Source organism: Myxocyprinus asiaticus, chromosome 26, assembly GCF_019703515.2.
Source record: "Myxocyprinus asiaticus isolate MX2 ecotype Aquarium Trade chromosome 26, UBuf_Myxa_2, whole genome shotgun sequence".
Classification (NCBI taxonomy): domain Eukaryota; kingdom Metazoa; phylum Chordata; class Actinopteri; order Cypriniformes; family Catostomidae; genus Myxocyprinus; species Myxocyprinus asiaticus.
In genome coordinates, this window is record NC_059369.1 from 29,924,965 (window position 1) to 29,939,198 (window position 14,234).

At 36.8% G+C, this 14,234-nt stretch overlaps 1 protein-coding gene across 4 annotated transcripts; it reads right to left on the reverse strand.

Moving 5' to 3' along the window:
• Positions 1–660: 660 nt before the first annotated feature.
• LOC127416822 (uncharacterized protein C19orf47 homolog) lies at positions 661–11,858 on the reverse strand. 4 transcript variants are annotated; one of them, XM_051656385.1, is made up of 9 exons: positions 11,819–11,847; positions 10,470–10,489; positions 6,671–6,758; positions 6,086–6,200; positions 5,876–5,957; positions 5,597–5,710; positions 3,147–3,290; positions 2,749–2,825; positions 661–2,637 (listed from the first exon to the last, which is right to left on the reverse strand). In XM_051656385.1, exons 2-9 carry the CDS (start codon positions 10,480–10,482, stop codon positions 2,107–2,109), a joined length of 1,164 nt encoding a protein of 387 aa, XP_051512345.1. In that variant the 5' UTR covers positions 10,483–10,489; positions 11,819–11,847; the 3' UTR covers positions 661–2,106. The 4 variants fall into 4 exon arrangements, with proteins under 4 accessions (XP_051512345.1, XP_051512344.1, XP_051512343.1 ...); XM_051656384.1 differs by lacking the exon at positions 10,470–10,489 and having other exon boundaries at positions 11,819–11,858; XM_051656383.1 differs by lacking the exons at positions 10,470–10,489; positions 11,819–11,847 and having other exon boundaries at positions 6,671–10,319.
• Positions 11,859–14,234: the final 2,376 nt, after the last annotated feature.

Consider the following 14,234-nt stretch of genomic DNA (forward strand, 5'->3'; position numbering starts at 1 on the left):
TCCATCTGAAAGGACTAAATATTAAATGAAACAATTGACAATAAAATGCAAAGTAATCTCTTCAGTAATCAAAATACTTTTTGAATGTAACTGTATTCTAATTACCAATTATTTAAATTGTAATTGTAGTGGAATACAGTTACTTATATTTTGTATTTTAAATACGTATTCCCGTTACATGTATTCCTTTACTCCCCAACCCTGGTGATAAAACAATTCGAATTTGTGCATTTGACTCCTATTCCGAGTCCAGATCGTTAACATGTGTTTGTACATGTAACAAAAACCTTGTTAGCAACAGTATTTTTATATTTTTTTATACTCAAATATTTTCCAGGACAAATAATTAATTTCCAGGACATTTAGGTATTTGTCTAACTTTCTATGGCTTTTCCCACGACTGGAAAACTGCATTGCAAAATTCCAGGTTTTCCAGGATGTATGGGAACCCTGCAGGAGTGTGATCCACCAAAGAGTCCAAAGTGCACCTTTAACCACTGGAGTCTAATGGATTACGTTTGTGCTGCCTTTGTGATTTTTGGAGCTTCAAAGGTCTGGTAACCATTCACTTGCATTGTATGGATTTACAGTACAGAGCTGAAATATTATTTTAAAATCTTTATGTTTAGCAGAAGTCAGTCATACACATCTAGGACGGTATGAGGGTGAGTAAATAAGAGACTTTTTATTTTTAGGTGAACTATCCCATTAAAATTAATTATAAATGAAAAAGTCTTACAAGAATGATCTGTTTAAAATGAAGGCAGATCTGCACTCACTGACCGGTTTGTTTTCTGCTCCACTCAAAAACATTCTTTCAGCCTAAACACAATCAAATGTACAGTATGTAGTGCTAACTGTGACTATACATTTCTTTCATTTGTGCAATGCACCTTTTTGTAAATTAATTTGTGGTTATAATGAAATTTGTTACAAAAACCCTTCTGAAATAAACCCATGGAATATAATAAGAATAAGCCATAAGAACCAGTGTTTATAAAAAAATAAAAATAAAAAAAAAAGCAAGGCTTTTGGGCTTTAACTTTTATATTCAATCCATTCCCAAGACAAATATTCTTCTCCAGTATTTCCTAAACTTACCCAATTTATAGGTTTTCTCTCTGGTATTATTCTTTAATCTGTACAATGCAACAAAGTTCTGCTTCTGAGATGTTTTAAAATAATAATAATATAACAACAGGGGAACGATGACATAAAAAAAAAAAACAGGTGAATTCCCATTACAATAGGATGATTAATGGTTGCTGTATTGAGCATGGTATAAAGGGGTAAAAACTTAATACACAAGGGTCCAACTCCACATGTGTTGCTTGGCAACATCATGAAACTCCCAATATTATTTAAACTCTACTCGTCTAATAACACTTAAAATTGCAATGCTCCACTGGATGGCATTTCAAATTAGGAAATTTGATATCAGGGGCTCTTAAATATGCTGCCCATTCGTGTCTTCAACAGTTGAGGTCACAAGGCGCATTAATTGTAACGCTTATGTGCAGTTTTAAGCCATTTAAAGGCTTTGACTTGATTATAAATCATATAAAAACAGGGAGGCAAATGAAGGTTGAAGAAGAGCATACTGGACCATATTTATGGAAGAATCTTTAAACGGAAGTGTTTGTGTTAAACACAGAACATGCTTCCAATTAGGTCTCTTGGCTTCTCTAGTGAAAATCAACACGTCGGGCATCCAATGCTTGGTGGCATGCATTATATCATTTCAGAAAAAAGTTAGAATCTGGACAAAATAATTTCACTCTGGAGAGTAGCTATGAAAGTCAGAATGATGGATAGAGACTGATTCCTATAACCAAATAGGAGGACAATGGGTATGCAGCTTTCAGGGTTTCATTCCACACCAAAATAACTGATATTGCAGCTGTCCCTTTTTTTCATTAATACCAGAATCATAACCATGCATGAGGTACAGCACTTTCCAAATCAACAGAGTCATAACAGAGCTTCTCCACTCTACTTTCTCATATAGAAATGCGGGGCCCTGAGAGTGAAGCTCAGGTGGGTAAACAGGATTTAAAATGGGGAAAGTGGGATACAAAGGGGTGCCCTTTTCAGGAGTTCTTTGCATTAGGGTTTTCTGGCACCCAGTCTCTTAAATACACTGACTGCCCCAACGTCCATCTGAGCCCCAAGACAGTCACCTGTACTACTGCTGACCTTAGAGCTGGCCAGAGCAAAGCTGCCCTGGGCCTTGCTTCTGCTACTCGTGACTCGACTGTCCTGGGTATCTGCAGACTGACTGACTAAAGATGTTGGAGATGTAGGGTTGACTGAGGGAGCCTTGCCCAGTCTCTGCAATACACCCAGTTTGGATGTCCCCTCCTGTTTGGAGGAGGTTGAAGAAGAGATAGGTGGTGTACTTTCAGATGGGGGGTGTTTGTACTTAGTTCCTAGTCGACGTAGTGTGAGGGGTTTAGATTTGGGGGATACAGTCTCTTTTTTGGAGGAAGGAGGGGGTCGTTTTAGGACGCCTGCATACTGCAGCACTGACCCCTCACCATCACTTTCATCATCCTCAAAACTATCAGCGAGACCTCCGGTATTTCCCCCAACCTCCTCATCTGCTTCTCCAAGTCGGCTAAACACACCTGTTGGCTGCTGCAGAACAGACAGGGAAAGAAATGCAGAGATTCAAAAATAATAAATGTCTTCACAGTGGATTTTTGCTTTTGTGTTTATCTGATGGATAATATCACTATAAATTCTCACCTTATTAATTGTAATGGTGTCTGTCTTAGACTCTGCCCCAAGTCTATCAAACACTGAGGTACGCTTTAGAACCTTGGCTGTGGCAATGAGATAATATAAATTCACATTAATCTTAACTGTATAAACTGTACATTTTCAAGCTGAGCATGCATTCAAAATTTCAAATTACAGAAAAAGTTTCTAAAGTCTTCAATACTCACAATAAAAGTGGAACACATATAGAAAAAAAGGCTTTCACATAACAATGAATGAGATTACAGTATCTGGACAGGACAAAAATTAAACAAAACCAGCACTCTCGCTCACGGTTGAGAGCAAAATCGCAAACAGGTTTGGCCATTTCAAACAGAAGTCTCGTGTAAATACGATGGCTCAACAAATACGCTATCTCAGGGCACCTTTCTTGGCCTGCTGTTCAAGGATGCGTCGGGTACGATCTGTTGTGCCTTTTGGCATGTTTATGATGTATTTCCCCTCAATTTCTTTAGTTACCCTCCGGCGCTTTACTTGTAACCCGTTTTCTTTTGCTGGTTGGTTGGGCACTGTAAGAAGGTGAAAACAAAGAGACACAAACTATAACACCTTTGCGTGCAAAACATTTGAATTCTACATGAGAATTTTCTATTTTAAAGCGCTATGGAGCAATTCAACCATGTCAAATGGATAAACAGCAATGATATTCTGAACAGCCCTGATGAGGGAAAGGAAAAAAAACACATGCTCTGCAATAACATCAATTACAAGACTTTTCACATCAACACCCTTACTAACATTTATCACAGTAAACTCTAACAGAATTTTCAATACAACTATGGAAGCTGAAGCCAAGAATAAAACACAGATAGCACATACTCTCCTGTCGTTGGTTTGTAAGTATTTTGCATTGAAAGACTTGCTTGTCTCTTGTAGAGACAAATTGTCACTGTAGTGTCCTCCCTCATTCCACAAGGCAATGAGCTGGCATTATATGATTGATCATCACGTTTGTGACTTTATTTTATTTTTCTGTATTCTATTTTTTTGTGGACGTCCCAATGTGTATACTGGATTTGCACTTTTCAGAGAGCTCAATAAAATATTCAAATTACATTTTGGTTGCATTTGTGAGATAATAAATTATATTGTGTAAAATAGGCACAACATATCGTAATATCAAACGCAGGCCCCTGAATCTAATCGAAATCGTATAGCTGCAGACTTTGAGGTATCTGCAAACATTGAATCACTGGCTAAGAGAATCGATACAAGATCATATCATGATGAATCTTGCGATTTACAACCCTACAATCCAATAATATGTAGTGGTCGACCGATATGACGCAGAGGCCGATAAATCGGCCGATATTCTGACTTTTTTCATTATCAGCATTGGGCGATAAATTTTCCTGTTTGGCCGATTTTTTTCCTTGAGGATGCCGAAAATTGCCTGCTTCCTTGTGAAGCAACTGAGACATGTAAATGACCAGTCACGGTTAATTTTGTTGTTACATGCATTGTTACTACAATAATAGACCGGTGTGCAAGTCTCATTTAAATGGTCTGCATATCAGAGACGCATTTGAGATGCGTTTGAGCTCAATGTTAAAAGTGCTCGCCTGTTTGATTCTCCCTCTCTCTCCTCAGCAGTTCCCAGTCACTTTTAACTTTCTTTTCTAATGATAAAAGGCAAATATAAATAAAACTTCTATTATATACCGTTTTGCAATATGCAGATATCTCGTTTAAACAGATGTAATTCACGAAAATTCAGCATTTTCTTCCCATCGAGTGCTCACCTAATATCTTCCTCTGAAGCACGTATTCTATCAGCCAGAATCAAAACTTCAGGATCAAAAGTTCCTCTGATTCACAAATCATGATGGTCAGTGGTCACAATCCAAACAGCTGATCCAGATTTAAACTGTCAGGAGATTGCTGCTGCTCGCAGGATCCGCATGAGCGAGTGAGTGCAACCAAAGTCTTTCTAGCCATTCAGTCCACTGTCAGCCATGTTTGGAACGCTCTCGGGAGGCTATTTCCAGTCATGACAGTGCAGCTCCTTTCAACTTGAATGGGGAAAGACCGAAATCTCCAAAAGGTTGGTCAAGATAAGTGGCTCGTCTCTGCTAAATAGTCTCTGGTGCGACTTCAAGGTAAAAGTGCTTCACGTGTGCTATAAGTAAATGTCTTCGTGACGAGGAGGAGGGCAGGGCCGGGCCATGACTATGCAAGCCTGGCCCCCAATCAGGCTAATCAGCCGAGGAGAGGGATAAATGCAGTGGGACGCGGCAGTTCGGGAGAGAGAGAGCCACATGCAGCTGCAGTGTTTGTGTTTATGTTTTGTCTTTATGTTTTAATTTCTCATTAAACATTATTTTTTGTTCGTCCGGTTCCCGCCACCTCCTTTCCATTTTACCCTTTGTTACAGTCTTATTCACTGTGCTCTGTATGTACAATTGGTTTGATTCGGTATATTTTGAGTAAATGTTATCGCTAATGTGGACATGCCATCCATGGTTGCTGGACTATTGTGTGTACTGTTATTTCCTTCCTAATATATTAACAATTTCTTCATGTGCAAATAAATTATAAAAAATTGATGACTAAACAGAAATCAGAAGAAACTGCCATCTTCCATTTAAAATAAAAAAAAAATTTGTATTTTTTTTTTACAAAGTTAACATTTTGTGTGAAATTAAGTAAATACAGTGCTAAATAAGAGTAAATTTTTTTTTTTAGAAATTTTATGTTTGTTTTTTTACTATATTAAATAGTTTGATATATCGGCATTGTATCGGCCACCCTGCTCTCTGGATATCGGCATCGGTCATTAAAAAACCCATATTGGTCAACCACTAATAATATGTACCTGTTTTGGCACTTGAGTTTGAGACCGTCACTGATATTCGGTTGTCAGGGCGCCGAGCGGGTGTGCTTGGCGGGGAGTCCCGGCTCAAAGCGTTGGCAATCATGCGTGTGGCAGCTGTCAGGGGAACATGAACATTGCAAGAGCTACAGCTTCAGCTCACCCAGACAAAGATACATCACTTCCTGTATGAGCAACTAGAAGCAGGAACACAGTACACTGAGGATGTGGCACCTTTGCTGCTCAAGTACTTATGTGGAAAATAACATGTAAAATACTTACGAGTGTTAGCAGTACGTCTCAGTTCAGCCTGTACACTAGTCTGCCCAGAAGAAATAGCCTCACTTGTCATTTTACACATATCCTGCATAAAGGAAGGGTAGTTAATATGTAGAATAATGAAGCATGTCCATGCATGGTGAAAGCCAAGAAGGCAATATTCCGTTTTTGGCACATTAAAGACCCTGATTTCAAAATCAAATGGGCACTCACCTGTCTATACACATGCTTGGCATGTTTGAGAATGGCTATGATGTCCCCGATGACTGTGATACCCAAGTCCATCATTATTTCCTTACTGAGGTCCATGAGCATGTTCTTCTGGATCCTGAGCAGAAAGCAGTTTAAGCATCTTTGGTAATACAAATAATGATGTGCTCTATATGAATAGCCTGTTGTTAAAAATGTTGCCCATTCACATTCCAGGGAATGGAACAAAACAAATCCTGACAGTCAAAAATGGTGATCTAAGTTTAACAGAGTACTAATGTGGAAAACAACTAGCAGATCATTTATTATTGTGTTTTGATATTTCGTGCATTATTTACAGCTCCTTTTGTATTTGATATTAATGTGATTTTAAGGGTAAGAGCCATAATTATTTATACTGAAAATGTCTATACATAAATTGACTAAATGACACACTTTGTTTTTAAATGGTTCGAAAATGCCCCCGCAACCAAGTAAAAAAATGCCACTGAAAATCCATTTCAAAAGTGCAAATACTGTTATTATAAAAAGTACATTTTCTGACAAATTTAAATGAAAAGATTTTTTTTCTTAGAATGGCATGCTTACCTATTATCAACAAATGACACAGCATAATTGACAGCTAGTCCAGGGGGGATCCCAGCATCTTTGAAGAACTGGATCCACTCTGAGGTGGCTATAGCACCAATGAAAATATGATGTTTATATGCATTCTCAACTGACATTTAAAATAAAAAAGAAAATTGTGCATGTTTTTATGCTGCAAAATAACTGTAAAAAAATGTTAAATGCATTGGTGGGCAAAAAAATGGAGAGGAGGTCAGCAGTATATCTTCGTCAACATGCATGACAAAAACAGAACATATGGCCAACCAGAGCAGCTGAGTGTTATTTTTAAAGTCATGAGTCTAGTTACAGTAACTAAATTCTCCTGCTCAGGGCCCCTTCCCAAACTAAAAAAAATAAACTCTCAATATATAGTCAAGACACAAGATATGTAATTATTACAAATATTAGTGTGCCTATCCACCTTATTTTTCAGCAAAACTAGGGCACCGCCATTAGCAACACTGAATGTGGACCACTTCTGGTATCAGTAAGCTTCCAGACTGATTTATCGGTCGGCCGATATTAGCCTTTCACCGATATATCGGTATCGGCGTATATGTTTACCGATATGAACAGATATAAAAAATAAAAACAATTCAGAACATATAATGCAGAAAACAAAGCTTGAATTGGTGTCATAGCATAGTTTGTCCAGCGCTCTGACTCCATTGTTTACAGAGCTGAGCTGACAGTGGTTCTGCAGACAGGGAGGAGTTAAGCGGTGCATTAAGCGGTGCAGAGTTAAGCAGTGTCTTCTCAGTAAGCTGCTAACTAGTTTGTGAAATGCACAATGTTAATAAAAAATGACTCCATCATTTTCCCTTTTCAATATAACTAATATAACGTTAACCCTGTCCCTGACAACTATGTCACTGATGTTGGTTTGCTGTTAGCCAGCTATAGTTTGTCAGTGCACTCAGTAATGTAGCAGATTGAAAGTAAACATCAGAGCATCTTTTTGCAGCTCAGCAGACAACGGTGCGGTGGTGGATTGTGTCTTTTGAGTGTTGATTTCACAATATGTTGTTACCTAGTTGGTGAGACACAATGCTGGAAAGTAAAATAAACAACATCCATCTTTTACTCTCCATGACAACGAGCTTATAGCTAACTAGCTAACCACATAGCTACTTTCATTGTTGTCAGCTGAGTGGAAGCTAATGAGTAAACATGTATTCACCAAACTGTTTTGTTCAGGATTCACAGTTTGGTACCCCCTTCAACCGAACAATTCCAGTCGTTGCATTTACAAAATGTAATATTTATAAGTCTGGTTTTCCACCGTTGAAAGTTTCCCCTGAACTTGTATAGCAGAATACAGTGTAACACCACTTCCACTATTTATTTCTTGACTCGACAGGTGTAAATGCCGAGAAACTGTGCTTATTTTTTTTACAACCTGCCCCTAATTAACTGGCAGTATTAAAATAGTCAGCATCTGATTAATACTAAACAGTACTGATGTTTATTTAGCTATTTATTTTATTTGAATTTATTCTTTATTTTAATGGTCAGCAACTGACTATACTGAACATACAGTACTGATTTTTATTTAGCTATTTATTGTATTTTTATTTATTCTTTATTTAAATGGTCAGCAACTGACTGATACTAAACAGTACTGATGATTATTAAGCTATTTATTGTATTTTTATTTATTCTTTATTTTCTCAGTGTTCATTTCTAGGATTTGTTGACAATGTATAATGTCAAATATTCTTTGATAAAAATATTTAAGAAAGCAGACTTCTGAGTACCTTTGCTTAGTCTTATCGGTGCAAAATCGGTGAAAAATCCACATGGAAAAGGTCTGTTTTCATTCCAGCTCTAAAATTAACTATATCGGCCACCATATCGGTAATCGGTGAATTTTCCCCCTCTAAAATCGGTAACGGTCTCAAAAATCCCATATCGGTCGGGCTCTAATTATAGCTATGCAAAAATACTACATTATGCTGCTTTATATTACAGGCTGGCAATAAATGATGACATATTATAATTAATTACGATTTTCATAAACTCGTTGGTTTTGAGCATGTACAGTTTTACCGTTTATCGCATTTTGCCATTGTTTAATCACACACTGTTGCACAGGCAAAATTAATGAGAGATCAGGCGCTGGAACGGACAGTCCTGGGCGCCATCTGACACGCCTCCACAAAACTTACACAACTAGCAGAGAGAAGAAATACGCCAGGAAAATGCTGCTTCAACTTTCTTTGCACCAAAACTGCATCTTGTTTCATCTTGGCAAAAAAATAAACCCATGTTACTCTCTGTTCTTGTCAGAGAGCATTCTCAATTTCTTAGCAGTGCATAGTAAACAAACACACAGATCTCCCATTCAGCATGGCTTATGAAACATCACCTTTGGAAATAAATAAATAATAAATAAATTGGTTGGTCCCTTCAAGAACTGTACACTTCCAGAGAGAGGAAAAGGACTGGAAAAATCACTCTGGTCCCCAATCACCCAGCCCACTACCTTTTTTGAACAGTTGCCTTCTGGCCGACGCTACAGAGCACCAGGGGCCGGTTGCACCAGCTGTGCGCAAGTTAAAACTTAGCCTAGTTGTGGCATAAATGGCCATTAAGTCACAATTTATGCACTACTAAATATTTGAGCATTGCACCACTAAACTTAGGTAGGACGTAACCCTACGTATAAACTAAATATTTACAGAAGCCTCCCACCATGAGTAAAGAATGGAATAAAAAAGCAGACTAATATTTTATGACATAAATGAACTTATGTTTTGCGTGACAGGCATCAATCATTTCGACATATAGTACGATGCTGACGTTTACACTCGTTTACATTTACGAGAGAAAAAAACGTACTTTTAAGCATCTCTTCAGCATGAAACCGTTCAAACGGTGCAGTTTTCAGGGTGCGTCGCCCGGTGTCAATTTTCAACACATTCAAAATATTTATAGGATATTAAAATGAATAAATGTCTATTTTTCCAGCCTGTTGTATTAGTATTTATTTATCACCCCTTATTTATTTTAGATAGTTCCTATATATAGTTATTTACACAGGGCAAATATATTTATCAAATCTACTTTTATTACGTATCATATTTTAATGGGAATATCATTTATTACAGCTGACAGTTACATGAGCAAACAAGATTTGAACATCAACCATAACTAGATCAAATTCACGGCTTTTTAACACTTTGGTGTACAAAATTGAAGGCTGCTTATTGGATCGATACAGGTAAACGTCATATTATGTGACTACGGATCACTTTACGGAGAGCTTACGACCTACTAGTTAAGTCTTGCCTTAAGAACAGGTGGTGCAACCAAATTAAGCACTGACTTAGTTATAAACTAACTAGTAGTTACTAAGCCCTTAGTGTGAACTTTACGTCCCAACTTACGTGAGAACTTGCACACAGATGGTGCAACCCTACCCAGAACCGTCAGGCACAGGAACAGTTTTTCCCCTCAGGCTATCCATCCCATCTAACAGTTAAAACTGCCCCATTGAGTAATAATTATGTGCAATACACAGCTTAGTCTATTTATATTTATCCAACATATCTTACCTCTTCTGCCATACATTCCCTTGCATCTGTATTTAACAGACTTGTATTTGTACAAACGTGTGTGTGTGTGTGTGTGTATATATATATATATATATATATATATATATATATACTTACATTTTTTCTTTATATATTTTTATTATTATCTCTGTCTTGTATTGTTTGTACATTGGAAGCTTCTGTCACCAAGACAAATTCCTTGTATGTGTAAGAATACTTGCCAAAAAAGCTCATTCTGTTTCTGAAATAAATAAAGGCATCATGGGAGGTTATGCAAGTACATATAAATGGAGGTTTACATGGAGACAAGAAACACTGCATCGTCACGATCTCGGTAAAGAAGCAGATTTTATTACAGTCTCTTCAATACAACACAGCAACAAGTGAATGATTTACTTTTTTACTATAAATGCTTAAGTTAGAAAATGATCCGACTTTGGCACATAATTCTGCTGTACATCCTGTGGTTGTGTGATAGTTTATAAGCCCAGATCACTAACTCTGCTATTATAATGTTCTAGTTATTTACACTGCGGTCAGTAACAGCGGAACTTTCTCACATTCGCTGGAAATGCAGCCGCTGCATCCGCGTTGCAAAATAAGGTGGATATAGTATATAGTGTTGTTTTTAATTATGATACATCTGTTCAACATTTACAAATCAGTCTCATCCACAGAGAAAAATATATTATGAATATTTATTACACTTTATAAAACAGGATAGTACCGTTACGGCCCTGGATGTTGATTGGTCAATAGCCGTGATTTACCTGATCGTTATTTTTGTTACATAGCAACGTTCGGTTTACTATCAGGGAACATAACGGAATACAGCATTTAATGTTTTTATTTATTTATTTATTATATATATCCATATACACACATACATATATATTGCTGGTTTTATTATGATAACCATTTTAATAAAAGCAGTAAGGCACTCGAAGCTGTGCCATTTTGTGAATATTGTCGCGGCTTCCCGTAACTTATTGCTTGTAAAGAGTCAAGGGACAATCACTTTGAGTGAACTTCTGTACTGATGTTTTTACATATCGGAAGACCACTTAAATGACTTTAGAACAAAATGCACAGTGGTCTGTGAACATCTGAACATTATAACAAAAATTATAAAAGTTACTAGGCTAATAAAAATTAATTACTATCTATCCAGCTTGTTAGTGTGTTTGTTGGAAACAGAAGTCCCCCAACGCCCTCAATGCGAAACAGAGTACAGTCAATAAAATCACAAGAAAACAAAACAAATAATTACAGCACAAACATGTTTCACTCGATATATAGATATGATATGCGAAACTGAGCCTGTGGGATATAAATTCCAAAGTTAATGTTTAAAATCGAGACAATGGTGGGGCCTGTTTCATTGAACCGTAGTCCCGACTTAACACAGCCATTGTATTGTACTTTAGCGCCTCGTGATGACCAACATTAAATGTCCACAAGACATTCTATTCAAAACTTCCGTCACTAAGAGCTAAACTCTGATTTAAGCCGCATTTTGTACGCATACAGTGACCACATTCCACACAAGAGGGTCATTTCTTTCTCTTACCTGTTGTGACGGTCGCCATCTTCCCAGGGAAAAACCAACGCGTTGCGGAAATCTTGTGACGTCACATCCTCTCCGTCTTCGGAAGGAATCGACTGACCGGAACATTCCGAAACTACCCGACCTAGGTTACGCTGGCTCCAAAACATGTCTCAATTAAAAATTTGTTCCATGCTGCTCCATTAGGTCATTTTGCGTGTAATTAGTAGTACCATAACAGCTGAAAGGCTGTTAATATACGGAATTTTCCAAAGTAAAAGTGTATTTGACCTTGGAGAGTAAAGGACACGTTGATTTATCATCGACTGTTACCATATGGGCAACTGGGTCAAGAAAAGAAGCTCCAAAGCCTATAGGACCATTTTTAAAATGTGTTATTTTTAATTATAAGCTTAATTTCTAATCGACTTTATAACTCGGCGTACTACGTTTATTTTATCCACTAGAGTGCAGTAAAATCCCATTAATGTAATTTCTTACTACAACACATGCAGGTGTGAGAAATGTACACTATTGTCAAGACATGTTTAGAAAAAAAGCAGTAAATCTTTGTGAATATGTTTATTTGGTAGACGTTTTCTTTACAAGAAAAAATGGACATCATACAAAGATATTAAGATAGGACAGTACACCTAGTTTTCACAGTCTATGTAACTATATAAAAAGTCCTTCTCCATTCATTAAAGGGCTAGAACTATAGCATAAAGTGAAATGAAATGAAGAAAGGGCAAAAAGAGACAGGATATAAAACCGCAGATTATATAATTCACCAGGGTTCTAAAGAAATCATTAGTCCACTCATTTCAGAAAGAAATCTCCAAGACTCATCTGCATTCTCAATCAAGAACATACAAAGACAATTAGTGTTGAAAAAGCACCATATTATTTTCAGTTTGAAACATTTTGCAATGGTTCTTATTACACCTATCTTTAATTTCCCCTAAAAAAAGGCAAACATTTATCAGCCCTCTTTTATTTTAACAAGTGGTTCATAACATTAGACCATGATCACTATATTTCACTATATTTATATTTGAAGGCAATCTTCAAATGTGCATTAGAAGATTTACCTATCGAGCACATTGAGCCAAGGGGCACAGACTTTTACAACCTTAAAATGCATAACCATCCATACATTAGGTAAAATGGAAAGACAAAACAAATTGTCTCTATTCTTCACTGTGACGCTGTAGCATTAAGGAATTACTTTTATCACACAATTCAGCTGATTTGCTACATGATTCTCCTAGAGTATCTGATATATTGCATTCTCCTGTGTCAACTCAAAGCACTGTGAATTTGAAAATACCTAGGATGACCATAGCTAGAAAATTGTCTCTCATGATTGTGCAGTTAATTCTGAGTTCTTGCAAAGTGGAAGACCACAGAGTGACTGATACTGTATCATTTAACCAACACTTTGCATTTCCGTAAGCAATCATTTCAGAGTCAGATCATCTCAGCAAAAACACAATAATAATATGTTTTGGCGTAGGAGTAACAAAAGCACCAACAGCTGAAAACCAAAACAACATAAAACTGTTGTGACACACAATAAAGTCTTTTGAAGAAAGAATGTTGATTTTATATCACTATAATGTTGTTGCATGAAGCTGTTTGACAGCACAAACTTGGATAAATATGCTTTCCGATATATTATAATGCCCCACTTTCTGAAATCACAGTTCTACCTTCATAATGTTTCGTGACTTGAGAGTGTCTTGGGATGTCAAAATTCAGTTTTCAATGCTAAATGAGAACATAATTTAATCAGTTGGCTCTATTGAACAGACTGTTGTCCAACAGTTCTCTTCATTTCTGATTTCAATCTGAGCCTCTGACCCAATGTACCCATGAATTTGGTCTAAATTCAACCAACAAGACATTGGTGCACTTGTGTATATAAATATAACATTAAAAGGCATTTCAATTTAAACAACTATACAGATATTATCCTTTTCAACCCATAAATTACTACACACAAAGTCAAAATCTTTAAGAACAATGGACCTCCCCTGTTTTAAAATAATTGCATCTGTGTATGACATAGGTACGCATAATATTTTGATCATGTCCATACCATGAATATATAGGGCTGGTTTAAAGTTGTCCATCAAGCCCTGAATATTACACACACACACAAAAGCTAAGGAGCAGACAGTGCACACTGGACATGATAAATCAATCTGAAATACAACACCACTGCCTGATTCACAGATGAAGTATACATTAAGACACTGAATACATATCAAATTTTTTCTTTAGCATATTTATTTATTTTGCATTTATAGATATTTTTGCGTCCAGTGTGTTTTGTCCACAGGGGTTGATGAACAAGGGCTGTGGAACCAACCTCATGTTGACAAATCAAGCACAGCAAAAAGCAGTGGATAGCCTCCACAAACCTGTGATATATATA

Bases quoted from the DNA above. Each gene is read 5' to 3' on its own strand.
- LOC127416822 (XM_051656383.1), bottom strand. From the start codon at position 6,807: ATGTCAGTTGAGAATGCATATAAACATCATATTTTCATTGGTGCTATA. The intron at 3,291-5,596 runs GTACATATTATT...ACCTTCTTACAG, and splicing joins AAACTCAAGTGCCAAAACAG to TGCCCAACCAACCAGCAAAA. The intron at 2,638-2,748 runs GTGAGAATTTAT...TCTGTTCTGCAG, and splicing joins ACACCATTACAATTAATAAG to CAGCCAACAGGTGTGTTTAG.